Source organism: Cydia strobilella, chromosome 6 (genome assembly GCF_947568885.1).
Source record: "Cydia strobilella chromosome 6, ilCydStro3.1, whole genome shotgun sequence".
In the NCBI taxonomy this organism is placed as follows: Eukaryota; Metazoa; Arthropoda; class Insecta; order Lepidoptera; family Tortricidae; genus Cydia; species Cydia strobilella.
This window is the reverse complement of record NC_086046.1, coordinates 5,653,905-5,667,722: the sequence shown is the minus strand read 5'-3', so window position 1 is coordinate 5,667,722 and position 13,818 is coordinate 5,653,905. Positions and strand designations below refer to the sequence as shown.

General features: G+C 38.5%; 4 protein-coding genes across 11 annotated transcripts in view; 2 read left to right on the top strand and 2 right to left on the bottom strand.

The window, feature by feature from the left end:
* The window catches only part of LOC134742365 (calcium-transporting ATPase sarcoplasmic/endoplasmic reticulum type), a 36,222-nt gene extending 27,801 nt beyond the window's left edge, over positions 1 to 8,421 (top strand). For 3 of the 6 annotated variants that reach the window (XM_063675455.1, XM_063675456.1, XM_063675457.1), the window contains exons 7-11: positions 203 to 350; positions 1,475 to 1,733; positions 2,813 to 2,957; positions 3,693 to 3,902; positions 4,593 to 6,618. In XM_063675455.1, the coding sequence (XP_063531525.1) occupies positions 203 to 350; positions 1,475 to 1,733; positions 2,813 to 2,957; positions 3,693 to 3,902; positions 4,593 to 4,796 (966 nt within the window). In that variant the 3' untranslated portion in view covers positions 4,797 to 6,618. The other 3 variants (XR_010127928.1, XM_063675459.1, XM_063675460.1) reach the window with 3 other exon arrangements.
* LOC134742379 (probable tRNA (uracil-O(2)-)-methyltransferase) overlaps positions 1 to 13,818 on the bottom strand; it is a 300,106-nt gene that overhangs the window by 211,930 nt on the left and 74,358 nt on the right. The gene's annotated exons all lie outside the window — the stretch shown is intronic.
* LOC134742027 (uncharacterized) lies at positions 10,218 to 11,354 on the top strand. The gene is made up of 2 exons (XM_063674947.1): positions 10,218 to 10,431; positions 10,530 to 11,354. Exons 1-2 carry the CDS (start codon positions 10,418 to 10,420, stop codon positions 11,065 to 11,067), a joined length of 552 nt encoding a protein of 183 aa, XP_063531017.1. The 5' UTR covers positions 10,218 to 10,417; the 3' UTR covers positions 11,068 to 11,354.
* Positions 11,692 to 13,780, bottom strand: LOC134742540 (neuferricin homolog). 2 transcript variants are annotated; one of them, XM_063675758.1, is made up of 4 exons: positions 13,381 to 13,780; positions 12,862 to 13,005; positions 12,191 to 12,377; positions 11,692 to 11,937 (listed from the first exon to the last, which is right to left on the bottom strand). In XM_063675758.1, the coding sequence occupies exons 1-4, from the start codon at positions 13,649 to 13,651 to the stop codon at positions 11,769 to 11,771; spliced, it is 771 nt and encodes a 256-aa protein (XP_063531828.1). In that variant the 5' UTR covers positions 13,652 to 13,780; the 3' UTR covers positions 11,692 to 11,768. The 2 variants fall into 2 exon arrangements, with proteins under 2 accessions (XP_063531828.1, XP_063531827.1); XM_063675757.1 differs by having other exon boundaries at positions 12,191 to 12,393; positions 12,866 to 13,005.

Genomic DNA, 13,818 nt, shown 5'->3' with positions numbered 1-13,818 from the left:
TAAGTACGTCGCTCAGACACAATTAGAAAGGAAGATCTTCGCCACTTCTGCTCTACCCACCCTTCTGTAAGTGGAGTATATGTACGAACGCAATACTTAGAAGAGCGACGAAAGAGCTTGTAGACGAACTGCCCTACATTGACCTTAGTAGAAATTTAGACTCCCAACTTCACTAAAATGATTATAAATAACCTCTCCACAGACTGGTGATGGTGTGAATGACGCCCCCGCCCTGAAGAAGGCCGAGATCGGTATCGCCATGGGTTCCGGAACCGCCGTCGCCAAGTCTGCCGCCGAGATGGTGCTCGCTGACGACAACTTCTCATCCATCGTCGCCGCTGTTGAGGAAGGTATGTTCACAACAAATGTACAACGCTGAATTGTATCGTCTACAGCCTACGATATTATTGTTGAATTTACAAAAAGCGTAGGAGTGTATTAGCGAAGTTTAGACTAATTGTTAAACTCCCTTATTATCTCTTTATCTTTTAGATGAAAATCAGCATTTTTTTTTTTAATTAATTATTATGAATCGGTAGAAGTAGAATGCAATCGCAGGATGTTTCATTTTCACGGTTCCTACTATTTAATTAAGATCACAAACCCTCTTTTTAACTTGAAATTGTCACTTCGAGCAAATTAACAGGGGCTCCCAGGCTGCCCCTACAGTTCATGAACACTCGCTATTCACGGAAGTTTGTACATACTTGTGTTTAATACTATCAAAGATAGATATAACTCCGTAATAGATGGATACAGTCTTAGGAAAAAACGTGCCTCGAAAGTTTGATTCTCGATCAGATGTCGCTACTACCTTTGGCCTACACTCGGATAGATGGCGTTGACGGTTTCGTTTGTTATTTAACAATTTTAACACATATCAGTGAAAGAATATGGGTCAAAATAATAAAAATAATTAATGCGAATAAAAAAAATCTTTTGTCCGTATTTAAATACATTTTATCGTATTTTTATAAATCTTCATTTTTAGTTTTAAAGTGTGTCGATAGATGGCAGTGAATTTACTGTGGTTACAAAATTTACTATGACAGTACCGCTCTATAATATAATATTATATCCTCTTTGATACTATACAATTATGCCAATAGGGTATTTGACAAAATTTTATTAATGGTATCAGTCGATTAGGTTTGTTTTGAGTATCAAATGTCTGTATGGGACCCATTGTCTTAAAGCAATACAAAAATCACAAATTATGGTCAAAGTCTGGCACCTGCACTTTACTGACGAAATGCTTCTAAAAAATGGCAATACATCGTGATGTCACCATGTAACGTCGCTATTGCTTAGAAGCCGTTTCGATGTGTGGACGACAAGGAAATTGCGATTTTGTCGGTGAAATTAAGTTTCCAATTTATTGTTATAAATTGCCCATTTTCTATCTATTTTGGTTAAGCGGATTTTTAATATAAAAACTCTATTTTGTACTACAAAAACAATTCATCCTGTCCAGGCCGTGCCATCTACAACAACATGAAACAGTTCATCCGCTACCTGATCTCATCCAACATCGGTGAAGTAGTGTCCATCTTCCTGACGGCCGCCCTGGGACTGCCCGAGGCCCTGATCCCCGTGCAGCTGCTGTGGGTCAACCTGGTCACGGACGGCCTGCCCGCCACCGCCCTCGGCTTCAACCCCCCTGACCTGGACATCATGGACAAACCCCCCCGCAAGGCTGACGAGGGTCTCATCTCTGGCTGGCTGTTCTTCAGGTAACGTAAAAAATACACACATATGTGATACACGAGTAAAGAAAGCTGCTAATCATCAATCTGTGGACTGCTAATCATTATTGTAACACTCGTGTTATAAAGTTTTCAAAACTGGGTTGGACTAAAAAAAGGGGGCGCAGGACTTAAAAATTTTTTGATGGGGTTGGTGTTATTATGACACCTATTTTTTATGATGCTTTTTTATGATGCTATCGTATAGAAGACGCTAAAATAAGCAAGTTTTGTAGAAAAGTGTGTTAGGTTGACCGCGATGATCGCGATCAAACAGAGCGCGAAGCCGAGCGTGCCGCGGCAGCGGCCGGCGAGCGCCAGAACAGACATGTTATTGTACCTACTAAAAAAATTCTAAGTCTTTTTTTGCACCCCCTTTGCTTTGCCAATTTTGAAGTCTATTATCTCGGTCATTTTTGATTTTAGAGAAAAAGTTTTTTCTATAAAACATGCTTATTTTAGCGTCTTCTATACCATAGCCTCATAAAAAATAGGGGTCATAATGACAACAACACCCATCGAACTTTTTCTGTCCTAAAAATCGGCTCAACTTTCAGGTCCAATATCTCGGCCATTTTTGATTTTAGAGAAAAAGTTTTTTCTACAAAACATGCTTATTTTAGCGTTTCGAATGAAATTTTTCTAAGTGTTTTATGATTCCTGTATAATTTTCACTTTTGGTCAAAAAAATTCTGTCCTTATATTGCGCCCCCTTTGTTTTAGGCGGACCAAATCTGCCCACACCTTATCTGTGACATATCTGCATCTGTCTACAATTTATTACACCCTTTGTCTTCACAACGATGATGGAAAAAGTATCCCAGAATCAAATGAGACAAACAAAAGTCTAAATCGTATTTTAATTATCGTGGCCTTCTTATTCATGTCCTCATAACTGGGAGTCGTAACTACACAGGGCTGTTTAATTTTTCGACAGGAATCTATTATATCTAGATGCAACCATTAATTAAATGCCATTTCAGTCTCAGCTCAAAATCATCACAGTACGGTTCGTGTAAACCATTTCTCCAAATAATGTGAATTAAACCCAAAGTATCGATGTGCAGATACATGGCTATCGGTGGGTACGTGGGCGCCGCCACCGTGGGCGCCGCGTCGTGGTGGTTCATGTACTCGCCGTACGGGCCGGGGATGACCTACTGGCAGCTCACCCACCACCTGCAGTGCATCGGCGGCGGTGACGACTGGAAGGTAACCTTTACGTAAACGTCACCGTCACCTCACGCGCGGCTACAGTCCAATATCAACCTTCGTGCATGTCCACAAGGCTCACGATGACGCGTCGCGCACGACAAGCGTGGCGTTCAAGTGTTAAGAAAACACGAAGACAATTGTTGCTATAACTAAGGTAATAGGGTTTTATTTAAACAAATATTATTGAAAATAAAAACGTATATATTAAAAATTAATTTTGATAACACATAAAACACTGTTATCTTATACAGCAAATTACAATTTTGTTAGCTGCAAATAAAGTTATTTTTCGTTGAATGTATAAACAAACAACTTTTAATCATAAAGGGACATTTTGTTACTCTAAAAATTCTAAATTTTAAGTAGATCTTACCATCTTTAAGTGAATTAGATTATTTTACTTCATTACTTCTGAAATTAAATCCATTTCTTATATCCCGTTTCTACAGCATCGCAGCTGGCCTTAACAACAATATGTGCAATTTTCAACCAAAAGGGTACTTATTGTCGCTTGTTAGTAAGGCGCTATTTCCTTATAGCTTCAATAAGAAATCAACCTTATCAACAAGCGACAATGTGGTGCCTTTTGATTGAAAACGTCACATATATTGGAGTTCCATTAGAGTTATGATATTTGTCAATATTATATCAAGAGTACTTAATTTCCATATTGGATAAAAAACTAATCTGTAAATGAGTGGACACCACTAACGTTTGTTTGTTAATTCCCAGGGCATTGACTGCAAAATCTTCACTGACCCTCACCCTATGACCATGGCGCTGTCCGTGCTGGTGACCATCGAGATGCTGAACGCCATGAACTCACTGTCGGAGAACCAGTCGCTGGTCACCATGCCGCCCTGGTCCAACCTGTGGCTGGTCGGCTCCATGGCCCTCTCCTTCACACTCCACTTCGTCATCCTCTACGTCGAGGTCCTCTCGGTAAGTCGCGTCTACAACATACCTACTATATGACAGCTATTTAACTGACTATTGGACAAATGGTTAAGTTATCATTTAGAGTTTATGTTGCCACAAAGTGGTTAACCCTTTTCCAGGCCGCACCAATCTACAAAGTTTTCCCAAATAATCCAAATATATTCCAATTAATCCAGCTTTGATGATTCATTTGAAGAAGTCACGTTTTCCGAAAGTGCAATCTAATTTTAACCTTAAGTCGGAATGGTAAAGTTGAAATTCTATTGGCGCGTGTGTGGTCGATAAATCGTACTATGCCTGGAAAAGGATTAAGGAACGCATAAAGAAAACACCTCCTTCCAGAGAATGTATACTGTATTGAATACCATGTCTGTTAATATTGATTTAGTGAAAGTTTACACAGATTCATATCTTTACCGCAATTAGAAAAATAAAACTATCATGTGTATAAGACCATTTAACTCTCCAATAATATTTGATACTCGTATTTGAGTGACCGGAGCCAGATTTATTTCACGTGCATGTTCAAACATATACTACGTTTTCTTCCATCCTAATTTAAATGACGCACAGACCCCTACGTATTGCCACCATTACAATCGGTATGAGCAAGGATGAGCCGGTGTTCGGTTCGGAATGTGCATGTGGAATGTGTAAGTAACGCTAACCGTCGGTGATGGCCGCGTATCGCAGGCCGTGTTCCAGGTGACGCCGCTGTCCATCGACGAGTGGTTGACGGTGATGAAGTTCTCGATACCCGTGGTGTTGCTGGACGAGGTGCTCAAGTTCCTCGCGCGCAAGATCTCCGACGGTGAGCACAACTGGCTCGGCGGCTTGCAGTGGATTGTGCTCATGTGGGCCGTGTTCTTCGGCCTGATCATCTACGGCCCTCTATAGGCCGCGTGTGCCCCCCGTGATCCGTGCCCCCGTGCACCCCGTGCCCCCCGTGCACAAGTAACCTCCCGACCGACTGAAAACACGCGCCACCCACTAATACCGATTTTTTATTCTATTCGCCCCTTTTGGGCCCCGGCTGACATTAGTCAGTCGATCTGTGACCAACTTATGCTGGGACGCATATTTCGAACTGTTTCTTAAAACTTTACAGCCACGAATTGATTTGTGGTTTTAGACTGGCCTCACTTAGTACTTAGTTATTTGTATAAATTTTGAACAATTTTTGTAGTATACAAGTGGGTAGCGCGCGGATTCCTACTGTGGAACCCTCGGACACTGAGCCCGGCTCACCACAGTACCTAACAGTTTGAATGCTAATCCCAGCACCGAGTGGAGTAACCAGTGCACGGTGTCGGAGACGGACGAGGCGGACATTGTAGTGTCGATACCCGTGTAGTATACACGTACACGTGCAGTGTGTACACGTGCACGTGCAGTGTGTACACGTACACGTGCAGTGTGTACACGTAAAGCCTGCCGGCGGGCGCCCGAGCGAAGCGTTAGCGTTATGTGCGAGACAATAACTAGTTTGGAGCTCATACACGAGGAACCATTTTACTTTCCTCCCCGAGTGAAGTGGCTGTGAACACCTTCATTGTAATTAACAACACCAAATATTGGTTTACTGATTTAAAAATATGAGTTAGTATTTTAGCATTTTAATGTATGATTATGATCTTTGTGCTGTGTAAGGAAGCTCCTTTTTGAAAATATCTCAGCTCGCACGCGGCTCAGTACCTTGTCCCTGTGGACTGCAGACATGATTATATTCAACTTTACTATAATATAGTAATATGCTAATGTGCATTGTTAGCCTAGTGTAAATTATTGTAAGTGTAGGGTTAGTTAGGGTCGTGGTAACACTACGTGCTCAGGGGAAGTATATTCGTGCAAGGAACTCTCTCTGTCCTGTCACCTTTGCGCTCGCTTGTTAACATTTATTAATGCATTTCTCTTTTCTTACTTCTGTTGTATTCCAGAACGCATTTTGCCGCCGATTTTGTAACCCTTATGATAACATGAATGTTTTGATCTGTATGTTTAACCAACCACTGACATTTATTTCAAATGATAATTTGTGATAACTTTTTTTTCTGTTTTGAAATACAAAATGACTCAATATTTAACTTAATGCCACGTTGTGAATACCTAGCCTTCTTCAGTGTTAATGTGTTTCGAATTTCGAGTTCCATGAATATGATAGTTATTACAAATTAATATTGGATGAGACTTAAAGCAATATAATTGATGTATGTACGAACGGTTGATGCTAAGGTTCTATTTGGTACTTTATACTTTACGTTTATACAATGAATTAATTTAAGTTGTTTAATTACTAATTCGATTTCTAGCGAGACATAATACTATTTTAAGTTTATCCCAGACAATCAAAATTTGTTATGGTACTACAAGGTCCGTACGTACATAAGTATACATTATATACTAGTGTATTTAATCCCGCATGTGTACATTGCATGTTATCTATACGAATTAAACGAGTGCAGTTTGGTGTGAAGTTAACTATGTTATTTATTACTGTTATTGAAATATTTGAACACTATTTATGAGGTAAGAGACCGACAACCAATATTGAATTTAATGAACACTCTGTCTGTACACTGCACTATGACACTATGACTGAAGGCATGCCCCGTGTGCCCCAACCTCCTCCAACTTTACAGTTACACAAATTAATTACATATTTAAAATGTACAGTCGTTTATACATATTTTACATTGATTAAAAATTGTCGAGAATTAAACTTTGCATTATTTTCCTTGTGACACCCCATGCACTACTTTGTACCTGTATGTAATTAAAAACTCAAATGGTAAGGAATAGAAACTCGTGTGTCAGACCCACCCTGCATTACAGCCCCTGTATCGATATTTTGGCCTTGAGTGTTCCAAAGACCCATGTGAGTAGTAAATATCAGAGCATTTTAGGCTCCCTAATTTGTTTGAACACTTTTTCGACGAAGGATTTTGACGATATCTTTGATTTTCTAGTGGAGGTTGCACGAAAGATCCAGGAATATCGTCAAAATGTAAAGACACCATCAAAAATATGTCCAAAGAAATGAGGCGTTCAAAACGCCCGTGATATTGAACCACCAACACTCAAACCATCACTACAAATAACCTGTGTTGTTATCCGTCTAACCCTGATTGTACTAAAAGTTTTGCAAAGCGTGTGGAAATTGCTTATTGGCTACATTTTTTCAAAATTTCAATTGGACTTTATTTTGTTATTTGGCAAATCAATTAAAATATTTAATTGATTGAATTACTTAACAATGAATAAAATCGTGAACAGAGAGAGACCATTTCATTATTGCTATTGCTATATTTAAATTTAATGATCAACAGCTATAACGAGCTGTGTTTTAACTTCTCTGTTCTTTATTCCGAATTTTGACAAGTATACTGAAGCAAATTTGTTGTTTTATTAAATTAATCAAAGTTTAAATATTCTACCCATGGCTCAAGGAATATGTGAGATGTGATTTATACGAGTACCTACACATCATGGTTCCTGGGGCCAAATGAGGGTAGTTGCGAAACTTTAACAGCGCGCGGCTGCCCGCCCTCGGGCCCCGCGCGGAGCCGGTGGGTCGCCGCGCGCCCGTCGTCGTCCCGTGACCCGTGTCGTATGTCGTATGCACCCCGCATGCACTAACGTCGTGTTGTCTGCCCCCAGCCCAGCCACGCGTGAAGCTGCAGTATTAAGCGCCACACGCCGCCGCAGCGCCTGCACGCACAAATCCATGAACACTCATTGTTTGTTGTGATCCCGCAGTGAAACTACACATTTAAAGTTAAATTCGACACGGTTGTGATCTCTGCATAAAATATTAAGTTGAGTGAGTTGGCCGCCGCACCCGTCCGAGCGCACACTAACGCTAACATTGTTTTGCAGCGAACGAGCAAGTCATTGACAAGTGGTAAACGCCACCGATTCGTAGTTCCTCACCCGCTTCTCTCTGCCACTTCTACCGCTCTCGTCTCCCGTTGTAATAACCGATTGGCTTTTAATTGTGTATAAGTGGAAGTCGCGTAGCGTTGTCACTCTGGCCGGCGACTAGGTCTGCTGAGTAGGGACAGGACACAGGACGGGCGGCAGCAGCGGGCGCGGACAGCGGCGCGGGCGCTACTTCACGCCCGCTACGATCTAATTCATCAGAGGACTTATGTTGTTCATAATGTGTATATATACTATACAGTATGCTTAGGAGGTTTATTCAATTTGTTAAATTACGTCGTTCTATTATTAAGACTACATGGTGCCCGTCGACAACAACAGTGCGATAGACAATGTGTACTTAAGTTGACAGCATTCTCATTATTAATTTATTGTTATATTTTTATTATCTTTTAACCTAGTTTGCTTATCTAGAGCTAAGTCTATGTTCGTCTATTAGTGTTGAAGCATCGACGAGCAATATGGTGTCTGGGAAGGATATACATTTGTCCAGTGTTTGATGGACGTAATCAAGTCCAAAATTAAAACATACCTGTACATTTTAATGTATTATTGTTTTGTACAATAAATCGTTATAAAACCACCTATGTTTTATTTGGTAATCAACCCATTATAAGTATCCCATGTAAATAATCTAAAATGTGGGTAGTTACTCCGCTGGTTTCGCTTACCGAACTGGATTTTGGCCACCGTTACTAGATGGCGCTAGCGCTGACGTGTCCTCTTGTCAATCTCCCAGTTTCCTGCGATAAGGGCGCGAAGCTACCCTCAGATTCATTGATTGTCGGCCAATAGTGGCAGCCGTACAAGCCCAATTTCAAAGAAAAACCGCAAATCGATGTAAAGGTTAGCCGTTTGGCACACGCAAACTACAGGTCAAAACAAATTTTTTGACCCGCAGTTCCTAAAAAAAATTTCCTTAGGAGGGAAGTGCTGAAACATTTCTTTTTTATATAAAAAAATTGTTTTTTCAAAAACCTATTGTGCATGTGTGGTATACGAAAGGGCTTTTTGAGGCGTTTCTAAAAATATACCACATTATTACAATTCAGCCATTTTTTTTTATTAAAACAAAAAAACAAAAAGAATTTCCATAACTTACCAAGTTACGATATGGCTGAATTTTTTTTTTTGTACAATATACCACAAATGATATGTGATATCCTCATATCTAACCCCAAGAAAGCAATTTTGAAAATAATTTAATTTAGTTTTTTTTTTTTTTCAAAAATTACAGTGACACAGTTCTATTCAATACCTAAGTATTTTACGAGACTTATATTAATAAAGTAAGTAGGTATTTGTTGTTGTTTTTATGGCTAGCTCTTAGTTATGTAAATGTTGTAAATGTTATAATTAGACTAACACTTAGTTTATAGGTTCCCTAGTTTAAGTATCACTAACAAAATATGGATTTTTTGAAAGTTGAATTAAATTTTTTTTTTTATGGAACTGTACTGCAGATACGGTACATATTAATCATAAAATGATACATAATATCCGTATATCCAACGGGAAATACCTCTATAACACTAACTGCGCCTTTTCATAAGTTGGTATAGTTTCAAAATATTTATCAGTACGGTTTTTACTCACTATTATTTTTAGTCGCTTTTGGCGACATGTTTCGGATTCTTTGGGAATCCATCCTCAGGCACGAGTGTCCGCGGCGGTTGTAGGTCGTGCACAGTGCACGACCTACAACCGCCTGAGGATGGATTCCCAAAGAATCCGAAACATGTCGCCAAAAGCGACTAAAAATAATAGTGAGTAAAAACCGTACTGATAAATATTTTGGTATAGTTTGTTTAGTTTTTGACACAAAATATTAAGGTTGGGCTCCTCCAATGCATGTTCCGATATTTTTGAGTACCTTGGCCGCTCCGACATACCTGATGGTGACCAAAGAAGGGCTGACTCTTGCATACCCACAAATTTATTAAAAAATTTAGGCTTCCCATAGAAGATTTGAATTTCGCGCCTTTTTCTACTGACAATGTGGTTGTGTTTGAGTACATGGTGACTTGGTCCGAGTGTCGCACACATAAACATAGTATGTACAAGTAGTTATATTCATATAAAATTTGGGCAGCATTCAAGGGCCTGACACTCTTTGGCCATGGTATTTCGCCATCGCCTCCTACCTATGATGCCACCCGGTCGGTAATAAGGACAAAGCATGGCACTATTTTCTCTTTCCTCTTATAGCAATCGCAATAAGACTATCTTTCTCTATCAAAGAGTGTCAGGTGGCACATGTGTGATTACGCTAGTGTATACTCAACGTTAGAAGAGATTTAGTTTGGTAATGTTGGCACTTGCTCGAAGTGCAGATTGCAGGTGATTCTTATCATCTGTTACCTGTGGTTTTCCTTTCACATTCTGTCTGTCAAACTATGGTCAAATCATCAAATCAAACGTTCAAAAATTAAGCGTTCGATTAATAGAAAATCATTGTGGCTTGTAGCTGTTGCGATCGATTGATTAGATCTGAAATATCCGAATGAAAACTATAATTTAGGAAGAATAAGTACTAATAGTGTAATATAATAAATATGGAATAACGCCCTTCTCACAAAATGGAATCATCAAGGTTGGTATAGTAGATTTAAAACTCGTTTTACTTGAAAGTTAATTCCAACAAGCTGTAAATTTTGCTTCTTTCAACTGCACGTCTTATATTGTTTACAGAGAAGCGTGTGAGTTGCCGACAGAAATGGCAAAGTTAGATATTATGGAGGTAGACGAGGAAAGCTCGCGGGAAACGCAAGTATCTGCGGCACGTGTGCTGCGTAAGAGAAAATCGCTTACTCCAGAACTAAGCAAGCCGTCTAACAGACGCGTTAGTATGAGGCCACGCAAGCACCACATAATGACAGAGAATGCAAACCCCAAACAAATTGAGGCCCTTTATCTTAACAAAAAAGTGAAAACATTATCACAAACATTAGAAACGATATACGAGGATCCAAAACCAAATAATGAGACTGAAACTTTTATTGGAGGAAGAAAGGTGAAAAGACTGCTAACATTCCAGCTTGGAAACCAGTATACGAAGGATAAAATAAAGAAGCGCAGAGCAAAAATCAAAAAGTTATTGGGAAGCAAAGCATTCTTAAACAGGAAGAAGATACCAATGAAAGTATTTTTAGAGACTATTAATAGCTTGGAGTTAGATGAAGTACAAACAGAATCAATTATTACTAATAAAACTACAGATAAGCTGTAATTAGGCAAGTCCACATAGAAATTTCTGCACGAAGCAGCTTGGTCTGTGTAGACGTGCCACGGTCAAAGCAAACACATTTGCAGCCTCAATGCCTCGGGCAAGGCACATCTCTAACCAAGCTGCTTTGGGCGACAGTTTCCTTGCAAGGCTGCTTGCTGAAGTATGTGGCGATTAATTAATAATTATGTTACCTATGGTATCATCCCAATATCCCATCAATCTATTCTTAATGTGAAAGTTCAACATTGTAAATCAAGAATTTGCCATTAAATGTATTATGAAGACTATTGTTTGTTATGTTTATTTTTAACTGTAACTAAGTCAATTTAAGTAATGATTTTGATCTGGCGCACATATAGTAGCTGTTTTTGATGGCTCTAGTACTATCAATTAAAACTGTCAAGTGCTGCCTGTCGTGAGTATATTTAGCTCAACTATAACATTCAGCCGCTTTATAAATCAGTATTAGTTTTTCACATAATTAAGGTAGATCTATGTTTATCTGTGGTCTATGTCCAATTAATCGGTCTTTGGCGTTGAACTTATGGTGCGTCCATATCGGTCATTGACGTCCAAAAGGTTAACCATAAAGTTAGCTTCATCAGTAACCAATAATTACACCAATTCAATAAATAAAACAATTTATTTAAGATTCCTTAAAACCAATACTGTAATACTATTATCACCATTTACTTATAATGTTAATTCTTAACATAACATGAGGATGATGTTTCTAGGCAATTGTCATATGTCTTCAAAAGTGTAGATGAGTGTTCATCCTTGGGGTTTACACAGACGCAGCTAGGCTGTTGACACCCAGGGCTGTAGAGCTGGCGTGGCAGACCAGCCCAATCTCTTGAGATGCCACCGCTGTAGAATAAAACAGTAAACTTAGTGGTATTTTAAAACCAGGAGCATTTTACTCTAGGATCAAAAGGGGCCATGGCCTAGTTGGGCAAACTGTTATAAGCTCAGGGCCCAAATCTAAAAATATGCGACTGATATATTTTCAAACCGGCGATTGTGGATTTCAATTTTGACACACAGTACAACATTAGAAAAAACAAGATGTAACACCATCTTATTCCTACACATAACTGCATTCTGTAAACAATGAAAATACCTAGTCCTTGTACACCACACCCGAGTGCCTTCACTGGAGGTCCACTCCATGTTGCATGGCGGAAGCTTGGCCTCCTGCTTCTTAGCTATCTCCTTCTCTATTGTGCACTTATCTATTTTGCCATCAAATAATTTTGAATATTCTGTTTTTCTTCCTTGTTCATCATAAAATCTGCCAATCAGTAAACCTGCAAAGAAATCAAACTAGAGCACTTGGATTGACATCTTAGCACATTTGCGGACACGTTTTTTGTTTCCTTTGGCCTATGACACATGACGTCACTAACCGTATGTGAACGTGTTAAGAACTAAAAAATAAAACATTATCATACATGTCTAGGCCAAGCACAGTTTACAATATAAAATTGCCTATTTACAGTGGTAACGGGGAAATAGTCTCCATTGTGGATGAGACCCTAACCTAAATTATAATGTTGTTTTCAATTTATATTAAAGAAATCTAATACTGTAAAGTCTAGCTTTGAATTAGTATCAGAAAAAACCACCCTGGGGTTGATTTCATAAATAGTACAAGTTATGTCTTACAAGCATTTTCTCCATAATGAAATGTAAAAAAATATAGTTTGCCTTTGCTACACATCTGCAACATAAGATGTGTTAAATTCAAGAAACAGGCTTCACTATTATTACAAAAAAAAAAACATTGCTAACCTACAGATGTATATTTTTCTTTTAAGGTATTCTTCCAGTTGATCAAGTTAAACAACTCATTACAGGACAGCGTTAGCACATTGTCCTTGTCTTCACTCTCATCTTGAAAATCTCCTGTTATAAAAGCTCGAGAGCCATCCTTTCCTAAAACAATAAAAAGATTATTTAGTTTTAATTCAAACTGAATAATCAAAAATAATTGCATGTACTACCAAAACTCACAATTTGGGTGAGTTAAATAGCAACTAGGAACAACATACAAATCATGTCTTTTATTTGAATTTAAACTGAGCAGTTATCAGATTTAGTAAGTGCCGCAACACAAGAAAAGAAACATAAATTCACCTGAATGATTGGACTGAATGGAAAGGGTTCCTTAGCAACCTTTTGTAGCATAAGTTGGATACCATTAATCATATCACTGTTTAAACTTGTACAGCTGATTATTATAATATGGAGAGTGGGCCAAAATAATGTAACTATTTAAACAGGTTTTCAAGTAAATACAAATAACCTTACCCACAAAGTAATGATATGGTGCATCGCTGCTGTAATGCCTTTTACCCTCCGTCACATCGTAAATAACACCCATTAAAGCCAAATATAGTTTATCTTTTTTTAATCCATTATATTCTGCTAATTGTGCAGGCGAGAATATACCTTCAATATTATTCTCATGTGGTAAAAGTAAACTTTTACAACTTTCAAACAATTCCTCCAAACGAGTTCTAAAGAAAAAACTTGCCGTAAGTACAATTACCGTAAACAAAACTGGTTTTTTACCCAACATTGTTCTAATGTATTTTTATTTATACACAATTTATCACAGATACGTATTTTACCGGTAAATAATTAATAATAATTTAAATTGCAAACATTTTGAACTTTTAGTTTGTGAGGTGGTAAGGTCAATGACCGAGAGGACAGTGACAGATACTGGATCAATATTTAGCAGCG

Excerpts from the sequence above, each read along its gene's own strand:
- LOC134742540 (XM_063675757.1), bottom strand. The coding sequence starts at position 13,651 with ATGTTGGGTAAAAAACCAGTTTTGTTTACGGTAATTGTACTTACGGCA. Across the intron at positions 13,006-13,380 it reads ACCATATCATTACTTTGTGG|GAAAGGATGGCTCTCGAGCT; the intron begins GTAAGGTTATTT and ends TTATTGTTTTAG. Across the intron at positions 12,394-12,865 it reads TAAAAGAAAAATATACATCT|TTTGATTTCTTTGCAGGTTT; the intron begins GTAGGTTAGCAA and ends CAAGTGCTCTAG.